Genomic DNA, 14,492 nt, shown 5'->3' with positions numbered 1-14,492 from the left:
TTACACACACTCAGTGTCTTCCCACACACACACTCAGAGTCTTCCCACACACACACTCAGAGCCTTCACACATGCTCAGAGCCTTCACACACTCTGAGCCTTCACACACACACGCTCAGAGCCTTCACACACGCTCAGAGCCTTCACACATGCTCAGAGCCTTCACACACACGCTCAGATCCTTCGCACACACGCTCAGAGCCTTTTACACACACTCAGTGTCTTCCCACACACACACTCAGAGTCTTCCCACACACACACTCAGAGCCTTCACACATGCTCAGAGCCTTCACACACACGCTCAGATCCTTCGCACACACGCTCAGAGCCTTTTACACACGCTCAGAGCCTTCACACACACACGCTCAGCTCTGCTTTCTGATATTTACTGGGCCGGACGCCTCCTTTCACCCCATCGAACGCCATCTCTCCTATTAAGGCTTCCTGGGACGTCCACAGGGAGAGTCTGTCTGGGAGAATCTTTAAAAGGTAATAGGTTGTTTCCAGAAGAGGAACGAAAGGACAGCAGCTTTTTATAGACAGAAATTTGTGGAGTTCACTTTTTAATTTTAATTCTTTTAATCGGTTTATTTGAAAACATTTATTATAAACTGAACTAATGTAGGAGGCAGAAACCGATCATGTAACGCTGGAAATTTAAATGTAATAAAACCAATAAGATAAGAATTCAGCAATAATTTAAAACAGCAAACAATCTTATTTAAATAATAACTACAGTTTTATTTATTACATTTTCAACATTTATTTCCAGACAAATAACCAACAAATAGCATAAAAACTTAATTTTATCATTTTTTTTTCATTATTCACTTAAAACTTTTATCCGATTAGTGGCAGGAATATTTTATTATTGGTTGAAGATTTTTATCTGAAGAATCATAACGTTGGCTCAGAATCTTATTACTGGCTGTTTTATTGTTAGCATAAATACTTAATTAATGACTAAAATTATTAAATTTTTGGCTTTAAATTATTTTATTTACGGCTCAAAAATGTTCTGTAATTGGCAGGAAGTTGTAGCTTTATTGTCCCAAATATTTCATTTGACTCAAATTTTACACACTCAGTTTTTATATTGTTGGTTCAGAAAATTGTTTTTGTAAAGAATAAATTAATTTATTGACTCAAATGTAGTTTGACACACACACACACACACACACATATATATATATATATATATATATATGTATATATGTGTATATATATATATACATTTTATTTTAGCTGAAATGTTGGAGAAAGTTATCGTTTCATATTTGATCAAATTGACTCATTTTATTAAATCGTTTTCTATTTTTGTTTTATTTTATATTTATTTATATTTGTTTTAAATTATTGGCTCAGAAATCTCTTTGGGAAGATGTTACTGTATTATTGTCCCAAATATTTTATTAACTAAATTAACTTAATTACTTTAATTAATAAAAAAATTATTTATTTATTTATTACTGGCTAAAGTTATTAATTGACTCAAACTTTATTTTACTGTTGGTCCAAAACTGAATAAATGTTATAACAAAGCTGGTGAAAATCTTCTGGACATTATGGGCTCAGACGTTTTCTTACCGGCTCTGAAATGTTGCTTCGCCTCGACGGTCTGATCGCTGGCTAAGTATCTTTTAAATTGGCACAAATTAAATTGTTTTAAATTAAAATGTAAAGGTGGATCAGGATAAATCCTAGAATTATTTCCCTTAAAGAACTTTATTGTAGAAAACAAACAGGCACGAAGTGGGACGGCCCTTCATACCATCATCATCATCTACATCATGACAGGGAACCACAAACATTCGAAGGTCTGAGCTCCGGCAGGAAGTGGAAACCCTTGCCTCCTGGTCCGGCTCTTCCTTACTTCCCGGGACAGAAGGGGCAGGAGTTGTTCTTGCTGGACTGAAGCCACATCTGGATGCAGTCCTTGTGGATGGTGTGTGAGCAGCTCAGCTGGTGCCGGCTCTCTGGATCCACGTGGTTCTGGCACATGAGGCAGAGTTTTCGGGCTGCGGATGCTGGACCGCCGCCTGCTGCAGCTGTGGCTCTCTGCAGCGGCGGAGTGGGCCTCTGGATGGGCCCCAGAGGCAGAGGCCTCTGGATGGGCCCCGGGGCCGACCTCTCGGCCTGGGCCAGCTTGAAGCCAACCTGCTCGACGACATCCTCCATGGACATTCCCGCCAGCGTTCCGCGGGAACTCTTGACCTGCTGCAGCAGTGACGTCAGCTGAGCCTTGTTGCATTGTGGGAATCTGGTCCCCAGTTTTTCCAGAACTTTGTCCAGTTTTCCAGCGGATGCAGACGGGGCAGCAGCTGGCGCTGCAGGTGGAGGCGGGGAGGGGACCACTGGGTGAACTGGAGGGGACGGGGACAGACTGGGAGGCGGGGTCACCTTCACTGGAGGTCTGACGTGAGGCTGGAACTGGACAGGCTGGAAGTGGAGCGATGGTGGAGGGATGTTGAACAGCTGGGGTAACGGGTGGTGCTGTGGGAGGAAGGAACCTCGGTACTGGGGGTTGTGAGGATGAGGAGGGGGGGTGACGGTGTCGTGGCATGTAATAGTGCGGGTGCCTCTGTGGAGGGAGGGGCTGGTTCACTTGGTTAGGAGGAGGTGAGGGAGGCATAAAGGGGGGTGGAGCCAGAGACTGCATCACCTGGTTGAACCTCAGCTCCGCCTGTCGGACAAAAAAAGGATATGCAAATTTATTTAGGCGTAGGCAGCTCAGCGGGGCATCCGTCTCCCATGCAGGAGACTCGAGTTTGAATCCCAGAGGAGATAAATTCAATGTGGCCAATATTAAAATATTATAAAGACCCTTAATAGCGACTCAGTTACATGTGACACATGTAACTCACTCATGACGGTTTCTATCCGTCTTCATTAAATACTAAAACTCCAAGCAAACTGGACCCAGAAGATCTTAGAAGTCTCGATGCTCATGTGGCATCAGTAGATCAGATCTATATTCTGGACCAGAACCAGTGGAAAGATGGGGGAACTTTCTGGTCTTTGTGAGGACTAGAACAGCAGCATCTGGATTAGTTGCCGGTAAAAACTCCATTACAGTGGTCAAGATGACTAATAATGGATAAAGTTTTTACATCCTATAGGTGGGAGAAAGGCTGATTTGGTTCCTGCGTTAATGTGGATGTTAGATTGTAGCTCCAAACTGAAACCAAGATTTCTGGATTGATCCTCTGGTTTTAACATTGCTAACTGAAGCTGGATGCTAATCTTTGGTTCAAAACAACAGTTTCAGATTTATCTTTAACTTAAGAAGCGTCTGGAACATTTCAGTATTTATTTGACTAAAACACAAAGCTTTGTCCGGGACCAGAGTCCCTGGTGAGACAGTAATATAGAGCTAAGTGTCGTCAGCATAATTATGATCCGATATGTGTTTTGTTTCCATGACCTGAGCTGGTGGGAGCCTGCTGAACAATAGGAGGCCTGACATGGAGCCTTGGGGAACTCCACATGTCATCATTGTTTGAGTAGATCTGTAATTACCAATGGATAGAAAGTAGTTCCTGTCTTTATGTGGGATTCAAACCAATTCAGAACCCAGTTTTCAAGTCGTTCTAATAAATGTTCTGGTCCACTGAGATCTAATAGAACCAGAACTGAACTTGTGCCACCGTCTGTGTTTGGATGGATGTCTTTTCAGGTTTTGTTGCTAAGTACCAAGAATTTGTAAAGCTGTCGAGAAACAGCTTTTTCTATTATTTTACTTAAAAATGGAAAGTTTAGGAGGCCGAGAACCGTAGCTGTATCTCCAGAACCAAAAGTTAAACCAGCAGCATCCGGACCTGAAGCGGATTATCTCACCATGGGAACCTGTGGAAGGGACGGGACGTTGATGCGGGGCAGAGACTCCAACTCCCGACCCTGCTGCAGCTGCTGCAGAACATCCTGGAAGCGGTTCTGGAGCTCGGCTTTGGTTTTCCGAACCAGACCTTCTTTCTTCTCCCACTTGACCTGCTCGTCGTGGTACTGCTGAGGGAACTCCACCCTGAGAGCGTTCAGGTACTGGGCCACCTGCAACAAGACAAGACAACAAACAGATTAGATCTGCAGGAAAGAGCAAAGAGTCCTGGTCCAGTCGGACTCTTTGATCACCAGGAAGGTCTTCAGAACAGTTCTCCAGGCTCCTTGAGAGACTTTCTAAAGCTCTTCTTTGATGTTTCTGCCTTTTGTTCAGTTCTCTGCTTCAATAATGACGAGGTGAACGTGGAAAAAGTGAACTTTGCTGCTAATCTGCAGAAAATTAAACAAAGGAAGGGAAAAATTAAAATTTTCCCACTGGGAACTAAAGAGGCCAGCCTCTCATGTCTACAGACAGGCCTAGTGAAAATGGACGTTTACAGCTCAGTTCGCTCAGTATCTCCCCGTAAGGAGTCTGAGGATGGAACTCTGAGTTCCAGACCGGATTACCTGTGACGAGTCGACCTTGTTGACGACATCTGATGCAGACATACGAACTCTGAAGGTGGACAGGTTTGGCAGTAAAAACAATAAAATGTTTACTCTGGGTTTAGTGGTGCTAAGCTAGGCTAATCTGGTGGTAAACACGGCCCTGTAGTTAGTGAACAGACCCCTGAACAGACCCCATCGCTTTCTAAAGGTTTACCTCTAATCTGTCACACATCATCAGTCCAGTTCTTCAGCCTTTTCCCCCGTTTCCCTAAGTGCTTCCTGACAGCCACGTTTCCATGGAGACCATTTCTGATGAGGCTTCAGCTAACAGTAGATGGATCAGCTGAAGGTCCAGACGCATCTCTCAGGTCCTGGTTCAGGTCTTTGCTGGATTTCAGACCCTGTTCATCTGCTGTAGATGGTTTTTAATCCTGACTCTTCTTCTGTCCTCCACGTGTCCAGTTTGTGCCTCCATGCTGAGATGAGCCAGGTTTCCAGCTACCAACTGTTTGGGAATCACCGTGTTGCTGCTGAAATCCTGTTTTCTGTCAGACTGTTGGATCTTTGCTGGTTTCACACATGAAACTAAACAAATGGGAACAAATAAGGACCCAAACTCAACCAGCTGACCTACCTGAAGCCTGTTTTAAAACACGTTCTTGGTGCTGCAGTCATTGTGGACGCAGCACATCGACACCTGAAACCTGAGCCGTGGTTGGTCGTACCTCCTTCAGCCACGCCTCGATGCGACTCATGGCGTTGTCTCGCTGCTTCTCCACGGCGGTGATCTCATCCTTCAGAGCCTGGAGCTGGGCCTCCTGCGCCTCCTTCCTCACCCGCTCCATCTCCTGTTTCAGCTCCTCCAGCTCCTCCTGCCACCTGCTCTGCTCCTCGCTCTGCTCCTCTGTGAGCGCCGCCAGTTTCCGCTCGCCCTCCTCCGACTCCTTGGCCAGCCTGAAGGCAGGGAGGACAGACGAGCCGGTGAGTGCTTCTGGTTTCACATTTAATCAGTGAAATCCACCAATCTGTCCTGTGCTCATCATTTTTATCCAAACTTAGTTTAATCAAACTTTCTGCTGTTTTTTTTAAGAATTCTTTTGGTTGTTTAAACTTTTGTTTGAACTTCCTACTTTTCTTCTGAAAAGTTTGTTCGTTCTGTTGTAATAATCGGTTCAATATTACATAAAATCTAGACCTTATATAATATCTCTTTTGTGCCAACTATTCCCTGGTCAGGGCCCCCGCCTGGCCCCCATCAAAACGTTTTGTAGACCCGGCCCTGCATATCTGAAGAATCATTCATTTCTACCACCTGTCAGCTGCTATGTTAGTGAAGGGTAGGGATGCACAGAAATGAAAATTCTTGGCCGAAAACTGAAACACGAAAGAAATAATTATGTCAATTATTAGTACCATTGCATTCATGGCTATGAATGTGTAACCTCATTAAAACCAGACATTGCAATTGTATAAATTAATATAACTGTTTCAAAGAATAAATAAATTACAAAATTATGAAAATATTTATTTAGCACATTCCAACAATGTACAATAATAAAGTAATACAAAATAAAATTAAGAATAAAATACTATTTTCTCTGTAGGACTACTAGAACAAAGTGCATTCAGAACAAGTGCAGCAATATAACAGTATTTTTTGTTGGCCTGCGACATAATAGTGTATCAAAACAAAAATTGCAAAACGAAAACTAAAAAGGTTCATTTTAGGCCTTTAACAATAACAAATGCTCCAAGAACTACACATGTGCAAAGTGGAAAACAAATATTTAAACAAGACCCTTCTACTGGTGAGGCTGACGTCCGAGCTCCTGATGTCTGTTGTGAAACTGACTGCTGAAATATTAGCAGCTGTAAGCGAATGGACGTGAGTTGCAACAACATTAAACAACTCAGGAAAACACACGTCTGAGAAATGTCGCCTGCTCAGCATAACGGGGCTCAATGTGCTCGATCAGCCTACAAAATCCCACATCTTCTACGACAGAGAACGGCTGATCATCTAAGGCAATTTCCTCTTTCCTCTTGTGCTGTTTTCAGTTGCAAATCGAGCGCCACTGGCATTGCAGCGCTCTGCTGCAGACTCCTCCCACAGCTGCAGACTCCTCCCACAGCCCCGCTTTGCTTATATAACACCTCACAAGTTAGATTGAAATGTCGTGACTAAATAATCCAGCAGCTCCCAGAGACACAGAGAGATAAACGTTATAAACAAACAACTTTTTTTTTCCTCATCAAAGACCAGCGTTCAGTTAACACAGTGTGTTAGAAAGTCCTGCCTCACCTGTTCCTCTCCTCCTCTGCTCGGCTCTTCTCTGAGCTCATTTCCTGTTTCTTGCTCTGGAAGTTCTTCCTGGTGGCCTTGCAGTTGTTCAGTTGCAGTTTTACTCTCAGGGACTCCAGTTTCTCCAGAAGAGCCTGAAAACACAGTCGGTGAGTCTGGGTCCGAGCCCCCCTGGACATTTCCCCCCCAGCAGGTATCAGTCACCTGGTGCTGACGGGTGGCGTCCTCCTTCCTCTTCTGCAGCTGCTGCTTGTGTTTCTCCTGCACCTCTGCCTCCTCCTCCTGCTTCCTCACCAGACGCTCGTACTCCTCCCTCAGGCTGGAGCTGAGCTCAAACATGGCAGCCACCTGGTCCTCCCAGTCTGGCTGCGTGTTGACGCCGGACTCGCTTGTGTTGTTGTCTGTCTGCACAGCCTGGTCCCGGATCAGGTCTGACAGGAGAGGTAAGGACGGGGGGAAGATGGTCGTGGTGATGAGGAGGAGAAGAAGAAGAATTATAGAAATAAGGCAGGTTTATCTGTACGTCACATTTCATGTACAAGACAATTCAAAGTGCTTTACATGAAACATGAAAGCATCAAGCAGGAAGTAATAACAAGCCGAATAAAAACAAACTTCAACGAAAATTAAACGAAAGCAGAAAGAAAGAAAGATCAAATAAAATAAACTTCCAGTGTGGGGAATTAACACCTGTTAAAAAGCCCGGTCTTAGAGAGGACTGGAGGTCTAGGATCTACTTTCCTGGTCTTAGAGAGGACTGGAGTTCTAGGATCTACTTTCCTGGTCTTAGAGAGGACTGGAGGTCTAGGATCTACTTTCCTGGTCTTAGAGAGGACTGGAGGTCTAGGATCTACTTTCCTGGTCTTAGTGAGGACTGAAGTTCTAGGATCTACTTTCCTGGTCTTAGAGAGGACTGGAGGTCTAGGATCTACTTTCCTGGTCTTAGTGAGGACTGGAGGTCTAGGATCTACTTCCTGGTCTTAGAGAGGACTGGAGTTCTAGGATCTACTTTCCTGGTCTTAGTGAGGACTGGAGTTCTAGGATCTACTTTCCTGGTCTTAGTGAGGACTGGAGGTCTAGGATCTACTTTCCTGGTCTTAGAGAGGACTGGAGTTCTAGGATCTACTTTCCTGGTCTTAGTGAGGACTGGAGTTCTAGGATCTACTTTCCTGGTCTTAGTGAGGACTGGAGGTCTAGGATCTACTTTCCTGGTCTTAGAGAGGACTGGAGTTCTAGGATCTACTTTCCTGGTCTTAGTGAGGACTGGAGTTCTAGGATCTACTTCCTGGTCTTAGTGAGGACTGGAGTTCTAGGATCTACTTTCCTGGTCTTAGTGAGGACTGGAGGTCTAGGATCTACTTTCCTGGTCTTAGAGAGGACTGGAGTTCTAGGATCTACTTTCCTGGTCTTAGTGAGGACTGGAGTTCTAGGATCTACTTCCTGGTCTTAGTGAGGACTGGAGTTCTAGGATCTACCTTCCTGGTCTTAGTGAGGACTGGAGCAGAAGGTTCTGGACTAACTGCAGGTGTATGATGGACTTTTTAGGGAGACCTGTCCATGCATTGATCTACTAAAGATGGACCAGTTCTTCTAAATCCTGCTGAGTCATCAGTCCTTTCATCCTCCAGATGTTCTTTAATTTCTTCCAGACTTCTATCGTCTGACTGCAGCAGCAGGGATGGAGGGATGAAGGAAAAGTGGATAAACTGAGAGACTGAAGGTAAAGTGGGACTGTGTCGACACCGGGACGAAGAATACGAACGTTTTTACGTTAAACTGCAGCCATGAACAGAACCGGAGGCAGAAACAAGCTGCCAGGTGATACGCTGGGTATGTCAGGGACCCATCTGCAGGCTGTGGAGGACCGGTGGCCCAGTGGGCAGAGAGGTGGCTTCGCACCTGGAGGACGCAGGTTCAAACCCCTGAACTGCTGCTGTAATTAATTTAGTCTAAATGCAAAGAATGAATTCTTTATTATTCTGTTCTTTAATCCTCATAAACTCTGTTTAAATGTTCTACATAAATAACCGGATCTTTTCTTTATGATGAACTTTAAATGTCCCCATGTGACTTTTATCAGTCTGAATTATACCAGAACTAGTCTGACTAAACCTGCTGAATGCTGGGACAGGCTGCGGCTTACCGCAAACTGTGTGTGTGTGTGTGTGTGTGTGTGTGTATGTGTGTGAGTAGTCCGACTACATCCAACAATAGATTTTAAGTTGTTACTCAGCTTTACTGACGAATCTAGAGACTTTTTGTTTATTGCAGACTTTTGGAAACTGAGGTAAGAACGTTAACTTCTTCTCAATGAGCAGTGTCCACCCCTCCCCCATCCTCAGGCCCCTCCCCCGTCCTCAGGCCCCTCCCCCGTTTCCTCTGCTCCAGGACCAGACTGGAAGCTGCTCCACAGTCCTCTGTCCTCTCAGCCTGAGATCTGTGGACTCCATGATCTCTTTTAAAAGCAGAGAAAAGCATCTTTTTAAACTTGCTTTTACATTTGTTTGTTTTTGTGTTCTCTGTGTTATTTTGTGTTGTATTTTTATTGTTCAGCACTTTGTGATTTTTATCTTGAAAGGTGCTGTATAAATAAACATTTACCACTGGTTTACCGGCACATGTTAATGAAGCGTGTGGAGGAGAACATGTAGAACGTTAAAGCTCTGGAACATGTTGTCGACTCTGAACTGGTTAAAGGTTAAAATGACACTTTAATTTCAGGTCTGTCCAGGAATATTTTCTATTTCTTTACTGTTTGGAATTGAAATGCAGTTAAATGCATTTTCCAGAAGTTACTAGAGCCGAGTTTACTATGTTCATGTAATTCATTCAGTCGTCCAATAAAATCCATTCAAATTAAAAAATGTAGATTTATGAGGTAAATGTGATTAAAATGTGATTATTTGAGATTAATTAATTACAAAGCCCGTAATGATTTTTTTAAATTGTGCCCCAACCCTTGAAAATACATTAAAAACACAGTTAAAAATGTTTATTTCATAGAAAACTGATAAAAACAAACTTAATATTAGAATATCTAAAAGTTTATTCGTTGGCAAATGGAAAAGTTGGGAACCAGCCTGGATGAGTATTATATCGATCCCAAATTATTCCAAAGAGAAACGTCCGATGTTACAGAAATAAAATCATCTTTATTTACAGATTCGTTTCTATTTCATTTTAAACGCGATCATTTTCACCAACACGAGTGTCACACGGAGGTCCAGGGCGGAGCACGGAGGTCCAGGGCGGAGCACGGTGTGGAGCACGGAGGTCCAGGGCGGAGCACGGAGGTCCAGGGCGGAGCACGGTGTGGAGCACGGAGGTCCAGGGCGGAGCACGGTGTGGAGCACGGAGGTCCAGGGCGGAGCACGGAGGTCCAGGGCGGAGCACGGAGGTCCAGGGCGGAGCACGGTGTGGAGCACGGAGGTCCAGGGCAGAGCATGGAGGTCCAGGGCGGAGCACGGTGTGGAGCACGGAGGTCCAGGGCGGAGCATGGAGGTCCAGGGCGGAGCACGGTGTGGAGCACGGAGGTCCAGGGCGGAGCACGGTGTGGAGCATGGAGGTCCAGGGTGGAGCACGGAGGTCCAGGGCGGAGCACGGTGTGGAGCACGGATGTCCAGGGCGGAGCACGGAGGTCCAGGGCGGAGCACGGAGGTCCAGGGCGGAGCACGGTGCGGAGCACGGTGTGGAGCACGGAGGTCCAGGGCGGAGCACAGAGGTCCAGGGCGGAGCACGGTGTGGAGCACGGAGGTCCAGGGCGGAGCACGGAGGTCCAGGGCGGAGCACGGTGTGGAGCACGGAGGTCCAGGGCGGAGCACGGAGGTCCAGGGCGGAGCACGGTGTGGAGCACGTAGGTTCAGGGCGGAGCACGGAGGTCCAGGGCGGAGCACGGGGTGGAGCACGGAGGTCCAGGGCGGAGCACGGAGGTCCAGGGCGGAGCACGGTGTGGAGCACGGAGGTCCAGGGCGGAGCACGGAGGTCCAGGGAGGAGCACGGGGTGGAGCACGGAGGTCCAGAGCGGAGCACGGTGTGGAGCACGGAGGTCCAGGGCGGAGCACGGAGGTCCAGGGCGGAGCATGGGGTAGAGCACGGGGCGGAGCGTGGAATTACGGGCGTGTCCTCAATGCACACAGAACTCCGTTGTCATGCAGGAGGCTGGACTGGAACAGTGGCTGTCAAACCACGACCTGAAGCTGGCATCGGCTGGTGTTCGCGCCCCACCCCCACGAGATTAGTGATTAATCGTGTGATCAAATGGGTCATCCTGCAGCATCCTCTCAATTTAAGGCTGGAAAACTGTCAGAATCTTGATAAATAAGGAGGATAAGGGTTTTTGGTGGTTGATGAGGCTCCTGCAGGCCCACACCCGGCTCCTCTCTGAGATGATAACCAAAGATTTTTCTTCATTAGGGGTTTAGTTTTAAAGCTCCGGTAAAAACCCAGAATTTACTTGATAAATGTAGGCTTTCTATCTTTTACAATTTCAGGCGACCCCTTGAAATGATCTCGCCCCAGTCTGAGAACCAGTGGACTAGAACCCTGAAACGCATTTCACACGCAGTTGTTTGTCCCTTCGGAGACACCGTAGTTTTTGCTACACACCCATGGATGTATTATAGAACTGGATAACGGACTGAAAATGGGGGCCCATTCATTTCTATGGAAGTTGCTCACCCAGCGCATACGCCGAAAAAGTTCTCAGGCTTCGGGGTTACTTCCGCATATTGGGCCCATAGAGCATGCGCAGTAGTGTCACCTCCCATCATGCTTCACGTCACTGTGAACGAGCAATGCGCAGCCCAGTGACCTGATCCAGCGACGCGCGGTCACGACATTAATCTGCAGTATGAGAGCTGTACAAACTCAGATGATGATTTTCTACGGCACACGATCGGACCTCGATGTAAAGTAATGATATAATATACGTGGAAAAAGTTGTGTAGTAATTGTTAAAATGATGGTTTGTTTTAATCTGATGAATTTCTATATGGGATTCGTAATAGCCCAATATAAGTCAGTCTATATTGTATATTTGTATAATCCCGTGTCAAATTTTCACGATGACTTACAATTCCTACCTTTATTCATGAATAATTTCAGGCACGTCTTTTGTAATAAATGTTAGAAGTCCTTGTTAATGCATTATTTCATTGTGCTACCCATGCATATTCTCTTTATTTTTCTGCTATTCCCTGGATGACACCAAGATTATCAATTGCGTCTCTTAAAATGTTCCTTTCTTGTGTTTTGCCGGATTCCACTTTGTTAAATGCTGCAGTTTTTTAATTGACAAAGGAAAAAAAAACTTTGTTTAAACTGAGGACTATGTTAAGGAAAACTAGGCCACTTGGGTTATCACCATTCTATATTTATTATGTAGTTATGTATTTTATGTATCGTGATTTCCGTTAGGGATTGAAAATGGTTTTGTAGGCTATTTTACCTAACTTGGCGACATTGTGTCGCTGTCATGAAATGGCTCAACACTCCCAAAATATTTAACTGTATATGTATAACAAAATATCACTGACAGCGATGCGTCAAGACTGTTATTCATATTTTATTTGAACTAACGAAAATAGAATAGCAGCTCATAAGACAAAATATTTTAATTAAAAAAAAATTCTATTGCCCTCTGGGTGAACAGTGTGATTAAACTACTTAACAAAAAGTGAACTAATGTGAACCAAAATATAAGAAATTAACAAATAAAAAAAAAAGCCACCCTCACTTTCCCCGATCTATTCATGGGCTGAATCTCTCTTTACATAAAATAAACCAGTAAAACGCACTATCAGGTGGTTTAAACAGGTGGTCGTAACTACAACCTAGAGCTAATTAGGATTTAGGTCACAATACGTTTAAAAACAGGAACTATCATGCATGTAATATCAAACATTAAGAATACAAATGTATTAAGTTACTCGATATCAGAAAAAAGAAACTTAACTTTAACTTAACTTTTACGAACAGCTTTCCCATCATATTGACGTCAACAGCCGTCCTCCTCGCTCCCGACACAGCATGACCGCGCTTCGGCAGTGCATGTGCACAGCCGTGACGTCACCGGAGAAATAGAGACTTTTCTGTGGCTTTTATGGCCTTTTGAAAAATAATTGACGGATTAAATGTCCATGAATTAAAAATATTGAATAGAAAGATTAGTAATTAGCTGTGTTTAAAGCTGAAGACGTCCTGTCAACAGTTTTACAGCCGTGTCTTTTACCATTGTGGCCTATGGGAAAAATGCTTTTTGGGCCCCATGGGATTTTTTGTTGCAGTACCACGAGTGGCCACTGGGAAAAATCGGCGTGCCGCCATTGTTCAGTCCGTTATCCAGTTCTATAATACATCCATGTACACACCTCTGACTTTGCTCCACCTTAAAGCAGGTGTCGATCTTCTCTGTCCTGAACATGAACTGAAGCAGGGTTTTTTTCTAGCAGTTCTCTCACAATTAAGACCAAAGTGTGGCTTCTAACTAACTAAAAACAAACGAAAATAATCATTTTACACATTATAATCAAGTAGAATCACAGGTTGATCAAATCTGATCTACGAACTGAAACAAACAAACAAAAACAATGTTCGCATTAGTTTCGTTTTCAGGGAACTTTTACTCACTAATCACAAGTAAAATAGAAACAATTCCACTCGTTGCCAAAAATCAGGACTTTACCTTCAACTGTCATCTTTGCCAACTCCACGTCTATGTCCAGATCCAGGTCACACTTATCTTCGTCTGTTAGATGTCCAACTTCTGTCATTTCTTCATCAAAAAGCACGTTAGCCGTTTCCCCGCTAGCATCCATGCTAACAGAAATACCAAAATAAGACTGACTGCTCCCGTTTAAGTTTTCTCACGCGACGTTAGCACATGCTGTTAGCTACACGGTAGCTAGACCGCGATGACGTAATGAGTTTTTACCGGCTCCTAAAACGTTTTAAAATAAATATATTTCATATTTATGCTGTTAAACTCCTGTTAACTCTGTGGTAGAGCGGAAATGATGGTGTAACATTCATTATGATCCGGCTGAAACACATCATCATCCAGATGTCCAGAACAAAGATCGTCTATTAAACCATTTAGTTCATAATGCGTCAAGAAAAATGACACGATTATTTTAAATATAAGAAATCTGGGAAAATGGGATTCTCACAATTAAAATTAAATTAATTAAATTACAATTGTAATGTTTACTCTCTGTGTATCTTAAAGCTATGTATAAGTCTGCTATACAGTATGGTCTGTGTTCTGCACGGTTATTTTATTCTGCAATCCTTGGACGGTAGCGATGTCTGTATTGTTAGGACCCATTCTCTCATTACAAACAAAAGTACAGTAAAAAAGGAAATATTTATGGTTACCTTACATAATTAGTATTGTTATAACAGTGTAACTACATCTATAATTTAATATCTTTGTTTTAAAATTGAATTAACTTTTTTAACCAGGAAAATCTTATTATGAAGCTTTTTTTCAAGGCCACACAAATACAGCAGTTACAAAATAATACAGTGATAACACACACACACACACACACACACACACAATTCAGTGGTTTTTACCTTAGTAACTAAGTTTATTAATAAATAAATAAAAACTTCCTCCCCCACCCTCCCATCTCTCCTGGGTGGCTGTTCATCACCAGCTCAGGTCCTCTACCAGAGTCCTGGGAGCTTGAGGGTCCTCCAGTATATTAACTGTTCCTAGGACTGCTCTCTTCTGGATGGAGACGTCTGATGGTTGTCCAGGTAT

General features: G+C 44.1%; 1 protein-coding gene across 1 annotated transcript; it reads right to left on the bottom strand.

Moving 5' to 3' along the window:
• Nucleotides 1–700: 700 nt before the first annotated feature.
• On the bottom strand, nucleotides 701–13,794 carry LOC121648657 (RING finger protein 214-like). Its single transcript, XM_041998906.1, is given in 7 exon segments — nucleotides 701–2,538; nucleotides 2,540–2,683; nucleotides 3,838–4,047; nucleotides 5,151–5,379; nucleotides 6,728–6,861; nucleotides 6,932–7,158; nucleotides 13,410–13,794. Coding segments are annotated over 7 exon segments (1,746 nt in total). The 5' UTR covers nucleotides 13,543–13,794; the 3' UTR covers nucleotides 701–1,869.
• Nucleotides 13,795–14,492: the final 698 nt, after the last annotated feature.

The sequence above is a fragment of the Melanotaenia boesemani genome, chromosome 11 (assembly GCF_017639745.1).
Source record: "Melanotaenia boesemani isolate fMelBoe1 chromosome 11, fMelBoe1.pri, whole genome shotgun sequence".
Taxonomy (NCBI): Eukaryota; Metazoa; Chordata; class Actinopteri; order Atheriniformes; family Melanotaeniidae; genus Melanotaenia; species Melanotaenia boesemani.
This window is presented reverse-complemented; position numbering and strand designations above follow the sequence as displayed.